General features: G+C 38.2%; 2 protein-coding genes and 1 long non-coding RNA gene across 3 annotated transcripts; all 3 read right to left on the reverse strand.

Annotated features, from left to right (window-relative positions):
- Positions 1-220: 220 nt before the first annotated feature.
- LOC112555008 (fibrinogen C domain-containing protein 1-like) lies at positions 221-6521 on the reverse strand. The gene is made up of 9 exons (XM_025223124.1): positions 6432-6521; positions 5749-5879; positions 5221-5434; positions 4763-4908; positions 2945-3575; positions 2550-2665; positions 2110-2206; positions 1590-1757; positions 221-503 (listed from the first exon to the last, which is right to left on the reverse strand). The coding sequence occupies exons 1-9, from the start codon at positions 6478-6480 to the stop codon at positions 253-255; spliced, it is 1803 nt and encodes a 600-aa protein (XP_025078909.1). The 5' UTR covers positions 6481-6521; the 3' UTR covers positions 221-252.
- A 1645-nt stretch (positions 6522-8166) lies between these two features.
- LOC112555018 lies at positions 8167-9814 on the reverse strand. Its single transcript, XR_003097377.1, has 2 exons — positions 9568-9814; positions 8167-8427 (listed from the first exon to the last, which is right to left on the reverse strand). It is a non-coding gene; the product is annotated as an uncharacterized LOC112555018 (long non-coding RNA).
- A 3053-nt stretch (positions 9815-12867) lies between these two features.
- Positions 12868-16369, reverse strand: LOC112555496 (zinc finger protein Gfi-1b-like). The gene is made up of 3 exons (XM_025223930.1): positions 16270-16369; positions 13465-14635; positions 12868-12911 (listed from the first exon to the last, which is right to left on the reverse strand). Exons 2-3 carry the CDS (start codon positions 14462-14464, stop codon positions 12868-12870), a joined length of 1044 nt encoding a protein of 347 aa, XP_025079715.1. The 5' UTR covers positions 14465-14635; positions 16270-16369.
- Positions 16370-17229: the final 860 nt, after the last annotated feature.

Here is a 17229-nt window from a genome sequence, read left to right on the forward strand (position 1 = left end):
AACGATGAAAGCACTTCCCCATCAGGTGACTCGGTCATCCTGTCTGTTACCTTATCTGTCACACCATTTGTGTGTGTGTGTGTGTGTGTTTAAGCGGGTTAAGTTTGCTGGTCAGAATACCGACTTTTTAGTTTTCTACGAAAGACTCACATAACAACAGAGCACAATAATATTAGATAAATCATAACATCAGGACAATATAGCTTCTTTCAGTTTAAAAAAAAAACTGATTGCTGTGCAAGAACAATGTCGCTACATAGGTCGTATTTTCATTTCTGTCCGTTTCAGCGAAATATGGTATCCTGTAAAACTGGGCCAGTTCATACCATCACCATTTGATGTTTGAGCAGCTGGTCTGTAAATTCCATTGAGGCCAGGGCTGTAACTGTAACACGAAGACGCATACCAATGGTGCCACCAACCCTCATTGTAAAATCTGGCACACCTAACATAATCGCCATGATCCTGCGTCGCAAACCTGGTTCCTGTTGTCAAACTGTCACCTGCATCAAACGTGTTATTTTGTAAGTGGCCAAGCTCTATACAGTAAAAAGTGCATTTAACATTTTTGTGTGTATGCTGCATGGCTACTATTACAAGGAGTACTGAGTATGCATGTGTCATAGGTAAACATAATTCATGAGAACAGTTGAACTTACCTCTTTCACGTGTAATTGTCTGTAACACTAAAACAATGCAGAAGAAAAAAACTAAATTCTTCTAGTTTAGATTCAACAGTAACAGTAATCAGATTAACGCCCATTTACAAAATTCAGCTGTCTCCAATCAAACAATCTTATATCCACAAAACCAGTTGACGCGCAACAGTAAAATCAGAAACGAGACTCAAAGCTAGAAAGTGTGGTTGTACTCTATTAAACTTCACATCTTCAACACCCTTCCACGTCCGGTAAGCAAAGTGTTGTGCATCAACTGGTTTTGTGGATATAAGATTTTTTCATCAACAGTCACATTTTCTGAGGGTTTGTAACATTCTCTCGAGTTATCTACGGTAGAATTTTAATTTGCGCAAAGAATTTTTCCGTTATTTAAAAATTCATTTCATCCACGATGATTTCACTACTAAAGTGCAAAAGGCAAGAAATTTCAAAATGTTGAGATAAACGAATCACGTTTTATAAACAGCGAAACTTCCAGCGGCTGTTAGAGGGTTAAAATGGAGAAGTAGGTTCATCTAATATTTTATCCACTTTTGGAAATGTTTTACTTTTTCTGTAATGTAGAAGATCGACGCAGGTTCCAACCATTCTGAAACTGGTCCTTGCTTAAGACCATAACATTTCTATGCCCTGATTGGTTAGTTTAAAATGCCGTGTAGTCGCCGTTACCGCCTTTTATCACCAGCTAGCTAGGGAAAAGGTCTACACAGACGTCTTAAAAACAAAAGTAGGTTCATTAAATATATTAAAGGTTACATTAAGGTTACATTAAATACGTGTAAACTTAAGATTAGTTAAAAATATTCTTGTCTTTGTTGTTCTAGTCAATACACCAACTGCAGTAAACGTACTGCAATCCTGTATTTTTATGTTTTAGCGATACTTCAGTATCCTCAACAAGCCTCGTACCTGCATTTCCGCCCAGAAAATCTTCAAAGTACAAGGTATAATCGGTGTTAACATCTCCAATCCTGAAGCCACTGTAATGTGCAAACGCCCGGCTTCCGTTAAACGTTTCGAGGTCCACCCTCATCTCGTAGTGTCTCACTGATGTGAGAATGTGTAGGTTGTCTAGTCCTGGAAAACATGTTTATCAAAACACCCAGTATTCATGGCCATTGGTAATTTACATTGGGTATAACTGTCCTAAGGGATGCAACTAGTGAGTTAACTGCTTTTAGCTATGTGAGAGACATAAGACATCAAAACAAGCTCTTGAATCCTGAGCCAATGAGATTCTTAAGTTACATAACTGACCAACACTGCGGATACTTAAACAAGAGCAAAAGTCCGTTGTTGGGTAGAGTCTGACCTGTGAGAGGAAGATTATGTGTGTGTGTGTGTTTGAAAAAGAGAGAGTGTGCGTGTGAGAAACGCATCGATGTGAGAAGAGACTCAGTGACATATCAGACAGGGAGAGAACTCTTACCCAGCCAGAACTCCCCATTCAAATCACCAAAGCCGTTTCGGTAGTCTGTCCAGTTTCGAAAGAAATTAACCGAGCCGTCCTGTCGTCGCTGGAAAACCTGTGATAAATAGTCAAATCTTTATACACACAGACTGTAACTCTTAATACAGCAGTTGAAAATAACGATGAAGAGGAGGTAGAAGTTGAAAAAGGCAAATATGACGATTACTACAACGACACCTATGATGCTGTGATTTCTTGTCTGATTTGACGTTGGGCTGCAAATTGTTGTTTATTTATATGTGCAAACAATTTTCTTCATTGGGCTTCGAAAGCGTGGTTCCGAAATACTTCAAGCTACTTCTTCGTGACGTACACCATTCTCAAATTTTCCACATTTTGTATTGTTACGGATTATATTAACTTCCTACCTACAGATCTGCTTGTTCACACATACTTACCGTCCAGCCTCCACCATCAGTGACCTGATCGCAGTAAACAGTTATCGTCGAATTGCCTTGGTAAAAAGTGTAAACGCCAGACCAGTGACTACGATTTCTTATGTCCATGCACGTGCCTACACAGGTCATCAACAGAAAAAGGGGTTTTAAAACTTTTGCTGGGTATTAACGAACATTTTAAACCGTTTCATATGCAAATATTTCTTCACAAACTCTTGTTTTCCTTTGATCATCATCATCATCATCATTATCATCATCATCATCATCATCATCATCATCATCATCATCATCATCATCATCATCATCATCATCATCATCATCATCATCATCATCATCATCATCAAAAACAATAACAACAAGACTACCACTAATAATACATCTGCTGCTACATCAACCTTCATTAATCATCTGTTTTTCAAGCTGATTCAATCTGTGTGCAAGATTCTGGTCCTGGGACTTCAACTTCTCGTCCTCCTGATGCACAATATCCAGATTGTGTGTAAGAGTCTGGACCTGGGACTTGAGCTCCCGGTTCTCCTGACGTAGAATCTGCTGATTGTGTGTAAGATTCTGGACCTGGGACTTGAGCTCCTCGTCCTCCTTATTCAGCATCTGCTGATTGTGTGTAAGATTCTGGACTTGGGATTTCAACTCCTGGTCCTCTTCATGAAGAGTCTGGAACTGGGACTTGAGCTCCTGGTTCTCCTGACGTAGAATCTGCTGATTGTGTGTAAGGTTCTGGACCTGGGATTTCAACTGCTGGTCCCCCTGATGAAGAATCTGGACCTGGGACTTAAGTTCTGCAATCAACTCTCCTTCATTTGCCTCCCTCACTGCCCATTTCCCGTTCTCGTCTACATAAACAATAGCCTCCCCTAGTAACACAGAATCACTGGCAAGACATCCCCTTGACAGACTCTGGTATGTGAGAGAGCAAGTGTAGCTCCCTGACTCCACAGTTTGCAGAGGGAGGAGAAAGCAACCATCCACGTAGTTGACATTTGTGTAAACTGCTCCTGATGGGGTCTGTAAATATATGTGTAGACAAACACAGGGTTAGTCAAAATTATGTAAGTAATACAGACTGTGGTATCCTCTTTATCATGCGAACTGTGTCTGGGCTTTGAATGGTACTAGTTTTCGCTAGTTTTTGTGTGTTGAATACGATGGCGAACAGGTAGAGAACGTGCTGTAAATCCTCATGCACTTATGATGTATGCTTTGTGAATGTCTAATATCAGTGTTAACATTTTTTATTCACTCTAATGTCTAAGATATACAACATGCTTCTTGTTGACTAGGATTCCAGAGCTCTTACAAATATTTTTGCCTACACTAGATAGTTCAATCACTATACATTAACTCCATCTTAATTCTACAAGCCTAGATTATAATTTTTACAGAAAGAAGATAATTTACTATCGTATAATTAGACCAATTTTACGTAAAAACTCCGTTCCCTGAATGTCAACAAAAAGGTTTTAAGTGCTTTTTATAGATGTTTTCTTGAGTCTGTGTTGACATTTGGATTTTTATGTTGGTATGGAGGATTGAGAGCTAGTAATAGGAATGTGTTAGATAGAGTTGTGAGTGTGAGCGGGAGGGTGATTGGGGAGAAGCAGGAGTGTCTGAGTAAGTTGTATGAAAGACGAGTAGTACGGAAAGCGAGAGTGATTGTGAAAGATATACACATGTGTTAGCACAGTATTATAATCTTCTTCCGTCCAAGAGACGTTTTAATGTTCCAAGAGCTTCCACTGCCCGTTCCAGGAATAGTTTTATAAATAAGTCTGTTGTCTTGCTGAACAAGTGTTGTAAGGATTTGTGAGTGTGTGTGTTTTTTTGTGAATATAGTTTAGTGTTGTTTCTTATTTAGTGGTTATTACATGGACTGTAGGTGTTTGTGTGAGATGATAGTTTGAGTGAATTAAGTTTTTATTAAGTTTTTACTATAAGCCAGTTGTTTTACTACGTCTTGTAATTTCTCCTCGTGAGATAATAAAGTTAAATTGAATTGAATTGAATTGTATCTTGAAAAAAACAACGTTATATTATTCAAAAAATATGCTGACATTATTTTTTCCATTTTACAATAATTAATAATTTTGATATTAAAATGAAAAATAAGCATCATAGTGTTATAAACAGTTTTGCTGATAAAAACACATTCTATAAAGCTAGCTATATTCATATTAACCCCAGAATTAACTTACCCTCCATGTGACGGTGACCGGAGGTTCACCCCGGTCTATGAAATGCCCACATTCAAGGATCACGTGCTCGACCCCCGTGACGTCATCTAGTACTGGCGCAGAGTGACGTCGTGCTTTTAACTGACCCCCAGACAGAACTGGCGGAGCTGTGTATGCAACAATGGAATCAACAATCAAAAGATGTAGCATGAAACTGTGACTGTGAGCATGAAAATGTTGACATGTTGTCTTGCTCAATGATGCGAAGCAGCCTTTCCTAGAAATATTAAATAGACGCTAGTCAGAAACTGTCGGGTGCATCAAATACTTCAAACCTGTTGCCATCGTGATCACATGACCTTATGGGTATGTGTGTGCAAGAAATGTCCAAAAGTATTATCAAAAGAGACTTAATATTTATTCTACAGCTTCTGTAATCTGCAAAAAATAATTTTCCCTCGTTTGTTCAGTTAGATTACCTGCCACATTCAGGTCAGCAGATAGGCTGTAACTGATCACGTTATCAGCGCTGTCGACCGTGCTGACGTGTACAGAGTACAGCCCCGTGTCGTTGACAGTCACGTTCTGAAGCCGGAGCCCGGCGCTGGGCACGAACTGCACGTGCTGCCGTGAGTGTGGGAAAAACTCGCCCTCGGTGAGGCTGGCGAACAGAGTTCTTACCCCGCCATTTCTCTGGAACACGTTGACGTTGAACTGATATTTGAATGACAAAGTGAATGACATTTTTTTTCAAACATATTGACTTTCAAGCCAAACTACAATGAGACGTTGACTGTTAGCATCATGTCAATAATTAGGGTGGAATGACAGTGCACTGGAATGTTTAGTGTGTATGTTACTAATGTGCATAACACTTGCACGCAAATATACGTAAGTATATTGTTTTTCATACACACGTTTGGTAAGATATGAATTTGTTAGAAAACTCTGAAAACATACTACAGTCTGGATAGTAACCAGTACTAGTTAAAGTAAAGTCAGCTGACCTTCACAAACCACGTGATGCTGATGACAGTCTCATTGGGCATTGACGTGAAGGACCATGGGATTGTCACGTCATCTCCTTGGCATGCCGTGATGTTGCCCGGGGAGTAAGACCAAAGTACAGCATTCGATCCTAACAACACAAACAACAATTGTTTACTACAACTGTCCTCGAAATAAATCGATGTTAACCAGATGAGTAAACTACAAAATACAAATATATAATATAAAATACAAATAACAAAATACGAATACAAAATATCTATATCAAATTGATGTTAGCCAGAGACAGACAGGTCACAGTGAGTACAGATACAGATGACAACGACTACAGACAGATGAAAGTGGTTAAACAATCTGCTCAATAACATGCTCTAAATCGTTACATCTGCTCAAGACAGACGCTAATTTAATTTAATGTAAACTAAGCACAAGAACTCACTTAATCTCAAACCAAGTTAAATTAAAATTTAAATAAATTCCCACAGTGCATTTTAAAAAAGTAAAGATTTCATTTTTTAGAAAAATTAAAATACAATATGGAAATAGAAGTGAGGAGAATATGGGAGTAGGAGATGCATTGGACAGAGAAATAAAGAAAGAAACAAAAGGAAGGAAGAACAAGAGTATCCTACAGAGAGAGAGAGGGAAGCACATCACACAGACAAGACACACGGACACTCACCGACTACACACACCGCAATAACCAGAGATTTCAACAACCACCACAACATAATGAGGTGTCACCGATCACAACTACTAGTCTGTATGGCTGTCAGTAGGTAAACTAGATTATATATATATATATAGACGCTATGCTTATCTTCTGTATCATTTCTTGCGCAGATGTTGTTATGATAGACGTTGCTATATTTTAGCGACGAACAGATGTCATCTTCACATGTCCAATACCCGCCCCAACAAAGGACAAGAATTTAAAAAATCTATTCTGTATAGCATAAATATTTTGCTTCTCTTGTGTGCACCATACATACAGTGGAACCTCGGTTAGCGAACGCCTCGATAGCGAATATTTCGGTTAACGAAAAAAATTTCGTTAAAAATTGTCTCGATAGCGAACAAATTTCGGATAACGAACAGCCACGTGAACCACACGTTGACCGACCAGCATGTTCATCATTCCGCGCTCGAGACACAGTGATCAGTCGTTCCTTATCTATGCGCATCTTCTTATTTAGTGATTGTTGTGCTTTATTTTAATAAGATAATCCTCAATCTTGGCTCCAAAGAAGATTAAGAGCAATTAATTAGTCAAGGAAGCGGCCAACAAATGAATTGAAAAAGGAAATGATTTCAAAGTATGAAGGTGCATGCATCTGTCGGATATTTGATGTCGTATTACCAAGAGTTTTACAAAAAGCAGAAGCAACAGACACTGGACAAGTTTTTTCATTTAACCTCAAAGCTACAGAAAAGGAATCATCCCGATGTTATAATGTCAAGGGGGAATCCAAGCAGTAATTCCACCCCTTCCTTCCACACCTGCTTACCTACGCCGTCAAAACGACAAGTTTTCTGATGTTAAATGCTTTCGTTAATGTTTTTATGTTTATTTAACTCCATTTATAACTGTTCTCATTAACAAATACCTATATAGAACAGGGGCTGGAACCAATTAAAATCTATTTCCTTTATTCTTATGGAAACAATTGTTTCGGATAACGAACATTTCGGATAACGAACAGCTTTCCAGAACGGATTAAGTTCGTTAACCGAGGTTCCACTGTACCTGTGATCCTCTGTGGCAAACTCCTGCCCTCTGTGGTACATCAGACTGTCAAGGAGTCGGGTGGTCCGGTGGCACATGCTCGCGCGTGAAACCAATACATTTAAGATTGGTTGCCCTGGGTTCTCGTCTAATGAGCCCAGGCATGGTACTATGACTTCTGGTAATTGCTTGCTCCTCCAAACTCTCATTAACTGTTGACCTTATGTACCAATTGTAACATTTACATAATGTGACATTTGTCGCGGAATGTTTGTTGTGACATTTGACGAGCTCTTGATATATTTTGACACTTTGCAAGCAATTAATAATATTGTGCAAAATTAATTAACAAGAAGTCGATGTGTTTAAACTAACAGCAAATATGATCGTAGGCACAGAAAAAAAAGCACGTGCGCAGTCTCGTACAGATATTCGTTCACCTGTAGGGTCACAAGAACCTACACGAACAACTTGGACTCCAACACTGTTTATTTACATATTTAAGGGGTCAAACTTTTGGCACAGTCTCATCCACTTTCCGTGACTTAAATATACTTTCAAATGCTTACGTTAGTGTGTTGGTCGCAATTTAGACGAGTTTTCCTAGAACAGGAAACATTACCTAGCAAATAACGACAAACATATTAGTATTTACACAAGAACAGAATTCACAAGAACCCGCAACAACCAACTAAAATGCACAAGAAACAACATTTTAATTTCCGAACTTCTGCCGTTACACAGGTCGTATTTTCATTTCCGCTCGTTTCAACGATTTGTAACTTTGACCGAAAGTAAACCACGTGACCCCATTCAAGTGGGGCAGCGGCGCGTTGGTGATGTAGACGCCGTTGAGGTTGGAGTTGTAACTTCAGAGCACATGTCAAAGCCTGTAGCTTCCCGTGATCCTTTGTGGCGAACTCCTGCCCATTGTGGTACATCAGACTGTCTCCTGCAAGGAGTCACGTGACACCTCATGAACACCTAGATCATTATGCCAGTCATGTTTATTTTTCAGTTTAAATCGACACATCTTGTGTCAAGGAAGTGATTTGCATGTGTTAAGCACCTCAAGAGAGAGAAAAGTGTTTTACTCTACAAAGGTTTCAATAATTAGACTGTACTTTCAATTTCATATTTAAACAAAGTTTGTAGCGATCAGAAAAAAAATATTCATAGTTCCAGAAAATATATTGAAAAAATGGTTCAACAGAAGAAAAAAATTGAATTTTCTTATAATGAAGTCTAGATATTCTATAATTTAGTTACCGATGGACTTACATCTGAGGTGACATTTTGAAAAGTATTTTAGTCAGAACATAGCATTCTTGGAACTCGCTGTAGTTTGTCAAGAATTTTGTATTTACTGTCACTGAAATTTGATTCAACACAAAAATGTCCTACTCCATCATATGATTAGCTTTTATAGACTTTTTTCTATCAAACATTATGTTTTCAAAACATCCCCTAACCCTGGGGTGGGCAATTAATTTTCCCAAGGGGCCGCATGAGAAATTGGGATGGTTTTAGAGGGCCGGACTAATATAGTTAACTCAGTTTCACGCAATACTGTATATATATTGTATATAACTGGCGGGTGGGCCAGCGGGCGGGCCGGTCTGACAGAGGGCGGGCCGGATGCGGCCCGGCCCTTGCCCAGGTCTGGTGAAAAGGAACAAATTTAATAAATATACAAGAGATGTGAAACACATACACACGACAATCTGGCTCATCGATGGTATCCGTACTTCCAAATGCTTCTATCAGCTAAATAAACAAATATTCAAAAACGCATGGATCGATAAAATAAATGGAGACAAACGCACAGGTAAACGCGTGCATGCACACGCACACACACACACTGACGCTCACAGAGTCCATCATATATTGATAGGTAGTATATCACGTGATTACATCACTCTTGTCTTCACGTCCTACTCGATGCACGGGAGACAAACCCACATCATTTCTACGCACAGATTATTATTATTATTATTTTTTGGTTCAGCGGGGCGCGTGCAATCATTCATGCATTTAGTTGAAAGACAAGACTTATCACTGACCACCCACCGACTCATAAAAATCAACCAACCTGACTTTGTATGTCGGAGTATACAGCCCACCCGGCAGGACCTGGAAGACAAAGGTTTAGAGCTGCTGCTTGCCTCACCTGCTCGAGGTTATACTCGTGCTGCACAGAGCTTCTGTATATGAAAGGTATTCCACACGACTTAATACTTGGAACATGGATGAAACTGAAAGAAGCAAACTGTAAATGTAGTTTCGATTTCGATGACACACTTCACGCTGATGAAATGCTGCGTGGCTCTGTTTATAACTCGTGGTCTCGTGCTGAGAGATAAGGTAAGCCATACCTTGCGGGGATCCGAGCAACAGCAATTTCCGAACCAGAGCCTGAATGTGTTGATATCAACTTAGACCTACCATAGGAACTGGAAGACGAAGGTTACCGTTGTGTCCACTGTGCTTAATGAAAATGAGCGCTGATGCTAAAATGTAAAATATAAAAAGTAGAAGAGTAGAAGGGTACGGGATTTCATAGCCAAGAGCCACAGCTAAAGTGGCAGTGAAAGTGGTTCATCGTATCTATGGCAATAGCCAAGAGGATTAACCCTCTTCTTTGTCCCATTTTTTTACTTTTCTGATAAACGAAGTTGCAAATTGTTGCAAAGCAGGAGTTGATCCATTCACCTGTCCGACCAGTGATTGAACCAGCGACCTTGTAATCCACACTGGAGTTCAATAACAATGCGGTTAAGCTGCCTGTAAAGAAAACTATTACCAGACGACAAAGCAGTCAGGTCACACGAGCTGAAACCTTTAACTGTAATTTATAATTCTACCTCCACTCATTTGTAAATTAAATTCCAGCCTGCTAAGGAATGCAAACGTTATAGACATTTGCAGTACATCTACAAAGAAATAAGGCAAACATTCAGGACTGGCAAATGAAACAAGCTCAAGTTCGTCTGCGCTGTTTTAAGGCTACACCTGCAGATTGATTGGGAAAGGAGACAGGACATAAAGCAGACAGCTACGGTTTCCCCTCCTTGTTGCATAAGCTCACCTGTTTCCACTCACAAAGCTGGACTTTCATGACTATCAACTTTCGTTTTGCTAGAAAAGATTCCTGTAGACGGAATTTAGATATAACTAGTATATACAAGAGGTTTGTGAACTCTACATTTGTTGTCCTCCATTTACTTAAGAGGTGGTCAAGGCTAGTGTATCCTTACTTATCAGCATACAACATATGCAATATATGCACACATACATACTACTCATACATATGAACATCGCTAGTAACAAGACCACGTCAAGGATCAATCGCTAATAATAATGAAAATAATTTTTAAGTGCTTATAGTTATGTCTAAAGAATGTCACACGAAAGGATGAATGTGACATGAGATGAATGTGACATTTTTATTTCCTTCTTTCATTCATTCTCTCTTCTTCTCTGCTATTGCTCAATGACAAATCCTTGAAGGCCCCTTAAGTAATTTTCTTGAATTGCTTTTATTAATTACCATTTTGCAAATTAAAAAAAATCATTCAAACTGCATTTGATAGTTTCTTTAACACGAGCCCAACATATTCATTGCAAAATATCTCAAAAAAAACCTGCAAATTCATGCTCTAAAAACTAGAACTAGGAATGTCACATTTTTATCATAAAAGTCAAACAAACAAATCAAAACAATGTATCTGCTGAAAATTGTTTCATTCTTTGAACATTGCAAACATAATTTTCTCAATTAACTCAGAATAAGAAATTCTTACAAGAAAATGTAAATTATTCAGTCATTTAGAGTAATTTATCCTCCAGTAAGAACACGATCTTCATATGCATATCAAGGGACACTCGTTAAAAAAAAACAGATTGCAATTATTATGCTATCAATTCCAATGAGCAAAAAAAGAATCAGGAAGCTAAAAAACCTATCGAAACTTTTTGCCTTTATTAGGTCTGTCAATTGCAGTGCTCTGCAAACATTAAAACTTTTTAAAAAAATCAGTAACAGTGTCCATGCAATAAATGTTAATCACTATATCTAAAACCCACTGTATTAGAAAGTAATACTTTCTGTTTCAACAAATGCTATAGGGAGAACTTTATTTTCCAGCAAAACAAATAATTTGAAAAAAGAAATAAAGACAAAACAAACCACAAGAAAATAAATACAAGGAAATTCAACAATAGGAAAACCAAGATGAGTGCCTCAATGTCTACAACATAAATTATTATTTGCCCCCATTCAACTCTCTGACTTTCTTTCCATCAGTTACTATTTTCTTCTCCCCTCCACACACACAAAACCCCAGCTCCCATCCCTTAATTTTAGCGCATTAGCTGTGATTAAATAATACAAAATGTTGAATATACCTGTATGTGTCAATATGATAACATACTTTAAACAGCTGCAAATTTTAATCATTGATAAATTTCTTACAGCCAGGTGATACCTGTATCTGATGGAGGACAAGTCCCTTAAAGCAGCTTTACACACACTGCAGAGGTAAGGTTTAACATCTCTCATCTCTGTAGCTTATCATATGCATTTTCAAATACTCTGCTCTCAACTAGTCTCTTGAAGTGAACTGAGGATCACAGTGAATCACAATGCCATATTTTAAACCAAAGAAATGACCTGAAACAGCTTTACACAAACGGCAGTGGTGAGGTGTAACACAGCAACAAATGAGCATGTGTAGTTTGAAATTGAATGACCTAATCCCAGCATTACAAATATGGCACTAGGAAGGCACTTTAACACCTCTAGGGATCAGCCTTCATGTTTTCAAAATAGATCAGCTTAAATCAGCTTTCCACACTTTGCAAGGATGACAACTTGATAAGAACTTCAAAGCAGCTTTACCTAGCATGCACGGGTAACAACAAAGACCATCATAGGTCATCATCTGTGTTTTTAAAGTAGATGCATACCTAAAAGCAGATTTACACACAATGCACTTGACACATCACTGTAGATTAGCATGTGTATTTTCTAAGCAGGCGAGGACTTGAAAGCAACTTTAAACACATCAGACTGGTGAGGTTTAGAATCACTGTGACTCACCTTGTGTCTTTTGAAAGTAGAAAAAAGTCTTGAAAAAAGCTGTACATACATTGCACTGGTAAGATTCAACATAATTATGAATTAGATTGTGTCTTTTCAAACCAATTGAAGAAGTTAAAAGCAGATTACCACACACTTCAACGGTAGATTAGTTATTTCTATGGACCTGCAAAATGCTGTTTCAAATGAAATAAACTTTTGAAGGCAATGTTACACACACTGCACTTGTGAGGCTTATCACTGTGAACCTGTCCTGCTGTTTCCAAGCATTTTGATTTTTTAAAGGCAGCTTTACATATGTTGCACTGGTAAGGGTTCTTGTTGCTGTGGATTGCCTATGTTTTGTCAAATAGGATAATGTTTTAAATACAGCTTAACAAACACTGCTCTGGTAACGCTTCTCATCACTGTGAACCTGCCTATGTTGTTTCAAATGGTATGATCTTTTAAATGCAGCTTTACATACACTGCACTGGTGATGCTTCTCATCACTGTGAACCTGCCTATGTTGTTTCAAATCGGATAATCTTTTAAATGCAGCTTTACATACACTGCACTGGTGAGGCTTCTCATCATTGTGAACCATCATGTGCTGTTTTAAATCAAATGATCTTTTAAATGCAGCTTTACAAACCCTGCACTGGTGAGGCTTCTCATTACTGTGAACCTGCCTATGTCGTTTCAAATCAGATAATCTTTTAAATGCAGCTTTACAAACCCTGCACTGGTGAGGCTTCTCATCACTGTGAACCTGCCTATGTTGTTTCAAATTGGTTGATCTTTTAAATGCAGCTTTACATACACTGCACTGGTGAGGCTTCTCATCATTGTGAACCATCATGTGTACTTTTAAATTAGATGATCTTGTGAAGGCAGCTTTACACATACTGCACTGGTGATGCTTCTTATCACGGTGAACCCTCATTTGACTTTTCAAATCAGATAATCTTTTGAAGGCAGCTTTGCATGTTCTGCACTTGTGAGGTTTACCAGTGTGGTCCGACATGTGTTTCTTGTGCAAGGATGAAAAATGGAATGTAGACATACACACTTTGCACTTATCAGATTCAATATCACTATTATGGTGCTGTTTTTCTGACTCAGTACTGAAGTTTGCTTCTGTCACATTTACATTTCTCTCATGCTGAGGACTTTCAGTCACAATATATGTCACCTGTGTAGTTTTACATTCAGCAGCATCCATATCTTGAAGTTCAGGTGATGATATACATGCTAAAATATCTTTATTTTTCCTGCAATTCCACTCCACCTCCTGTGGTACACTCTGTGCCTTCAAGTTCTCCATTATTGTGGACTGAGTGTGTGATTTTGTCTGCTCTGACTTTACTGCAGAACCAACGCCTTGACCAGAGTGATCTTCATGCTTGACCTCAGAAGTGACTGGTCCTTTTGCATACTGTGTCTTCACTTCATAGGTATCGCCTTGGCACATCCAATAAAATTCATTATCACTATCAAGTTGAGAAACTGCATCCTGGCCAGGCCATGATCTCTCAGTCTTTACTATATGATTATGCTCAGTCATATGTGGCCATTCTATCTTCACAATGTGACTGTGCTGCTGTTCAATTTTAATGAAAGAAGTGGAATCTTGAGAATTCATCTCCACTTTCGGAACATTCTCACACTTCCAGTGTGTCTGTGCAGTTGGATCAATTTTTATATTATGGAGTTCTTGGCCAAAGATACTGTCATGCTGCATGAAATCATTCTGTAAACATTTTGTCTCATTATAATCAGAGCAAAATGAACGTTCTGCTTTAGGTATTACATTATCACTTATGTCTTCTTGTGCCTCAGCCATATATTTCGTTTCAGTCTTTATGAGTGTACATGGGACCTGCATCTCGCTCTTCATGGAAAACATATCTTTGTGCTCTCCAAAAATTACTGATTGTATTTATTGTCTTTTGGGTAAAAGTACTTTTACACTTACTGTAGACTAACTTTCCATGAAGCTCAAGATCTCAGCTTCATCCACTCTTTTCTTTCTAGTGACAAAAGAAGACCTCCTGAGTCTGTTGTAATCTTATCAGACCTGAAACATGACAATTGTAATGATTCAGTTGTTATGGAAATTATAAGCAAACACTTAAAAGTAAGGGAGATTTCACTTAGCCGCTCTCTCTGTTAGAATGAAAGAAAAAAGCTTTTACTGCTGCGGCTTTTTTGAAACACATAGTCAGGGGCATACTGTCTGTGCTATTTTCAACTGAATTAGCCCGGTGTTTCAACTTTAATGGTCTGAAGGGAAAGAAGGGACTGAAGAACCACCCCTTTATTTTACGAACAGTTCAGGGTAAGGATTTAAATATTTGACTCTGTGTTTTCATGAGTCATTGAGAAAAAAATATTTCAGTGTGGTCGAATTACATTGCAAATTTTAAAATATGTACACATGTTTATGCAATGTCTAGTCCTTTAATCAGCTGGTTAATACTGTGTAGAAAGGAATTAAGATGGCAGTTTATAGATATCTTTACAGTTCCCTTGTAATGGGATTGCTTTTTAAATCCGTATTTCCAGAGTTCTCCTGCCTATAGAAATTCTAACTGAAATTCAAATGCAGCTCCACTTTTAGTTCCTTTCTGTTTATAATACTTCAAATTTTTATGCCACTTTACATATCGATATAATTTGCTTGTACCTTTCTTTATTTCATCGTATATTGTGGATTTTAAGGTCAGCGACCGACAATTAAGTGATTATTTTTATGCAAACTTTATATTCTTATATTTGTTCTTTTTTTAGATGTTGCAAGAAAAAGTTATCCTGATGCTATGGAAGCGGAACTGCAAATTCAGATTTCGAACTGGCTGACTGGTGCGAGGGATCGCGAAAATGGGAGAAAGGAAAGCCTGTAAATAATTCTGGGGTTGAGGGTGAATTACAGGAGAAGTAAAGCTGTAAAAATTTCAACTGATATTTGTCTGGAAAACTCTTTGACATAAACCTGTACAGGTCAATGCTTTATGAATTTGTGTAAATAATCATTTTTTTAATTAACATTTAAATAAACATTAGTAAATAAAAAATTATGTTTGTTTTTTGTAACATTTTGCATTTTTTGTGAACGTTTTTACTGTTTCTTATGCAATCATTGCAAAACACTCATTATTAATCCATTTATTTGCATTTATAGGGTTATGTTGATGTATTTGATAATATTGGTATTTTTTTGCAATTTTGGCATGTCCTGATTTAAAACAATGCAAATCAGAATATACCAAAATACCTAAAATTAGCAATAATAGCTGAGAAAAAATATGGGATTTATCTGGGATTTACCAGGATTGCCAATATGGGAGACCCATATAGCCCCCATGGTAAACCGACGTTGGGACCTATAGAGGTTTTCCATATGGCCCCCAGATTCTGGTAAATGTGGGTCCTGTTACCATGTGGGTCCTGTCTTCCAATGCTACTTGGGACGTAGGTTCTTACTAAGTAGGAAATTCTGTAAAATTTCTGAATTTTACGCTATTTTTATCTACGATTATGTGGTACTGGCTAATGGCTATATCATATGGCTATATGAATAAAACCGTCGCCATCTTTAGTGGGTCGGACAAACTGCTGAAAATCAAGGAATTTAACCTCTCAGAAAAGAAACAAGAAACAAAAATAAATAAATCATGTCTGTGCCGTGCTCAGAAGAGGAATGAGACATACCGTGTAGGTGGAACTTGTGGATGTAGAAGTGTAGTCACACCGTGAATCCATGACTGTAGAGTCTAAAAGTTTGAAATCAGTTTTGATCAGTAAGAACAGCAACTCCGTATTTTCTTTTCACGAGAGTTACTGCCCATGTGTTGAAATTTGTATAGAGAGCCGCCACGATGCGTATCACGTGGTACACAATTTAATGGCCGTGACTCGGGTGAAGGACAAAGAAGTCTCCACGCCATTGTCCGAAGTATTAGAAATAGAACTCTATTTTCCCTACAGTTTTGACAAGAAAATAACTTTGTCTGTCCCACAACAATCAGTGTCGTATACGAAGCAAAAATTAAATGCGATCGACAGTGCTGGCCTATACGAACTGCCGAAGCACAAATCAAATCAAAATCAAATCAGACTTTATTGTCTGTCGAGGAGACCCAAGACAGAAATTTTTCTTTTGCTCACAAGGGCAGGCATACATACGCACACAGACATTTAGCACACACTTATAGGAGCAAAGATACATTATCATGGCAGTTTGGATCTCCTCCAAGTGGTCAGTGAAATTTCAATACTTGAGATATGTCTTGTATATATTTATTTTTTTAAATGCGTTTGCATAGCAGACTGCAACGAAATGTGTCTGAACTGTAGTTTCTTCATCCTCCTAGTACCGTGTCAGTTGATACTACTATCTGTTCATTCACCTGTAGGCAAACAAAACCCGTAAATGTAGAGACGACCCTCCCCGCCTCTAACTCGCGTGAGGTTCGCTAAAGATGGCTGCGGCAGAAACAGAATATTTCATGATCAAACTAATCCCATCGATTCATGGGATGATTTAGCCCTCTATTAACGATTAAGATTTCGATGTAATGACATCCTGGCGATCGTCGCTGACATACAAGGAGACAATAATTACAAATCGGGAGCGCAATGTCACACCTACTTTGCAAGTGTGTCATGCTC

The sequence above is a fragment of the Pomacea canaliculata genome, linkage group LG14, assembly GCF_003073045.1.
Source record: "Pomacea canaliculata isolate SZHN2017 linkage group LG14, ASM307304v1, whole genome shotgun sequence".
Lineage (NCBI taxonomy): Eukaryota > Metazoa > Mollusca > Gastropoda > Architaenioglossa > Ampullariidae > Pomacea > Pomacea canaliculata.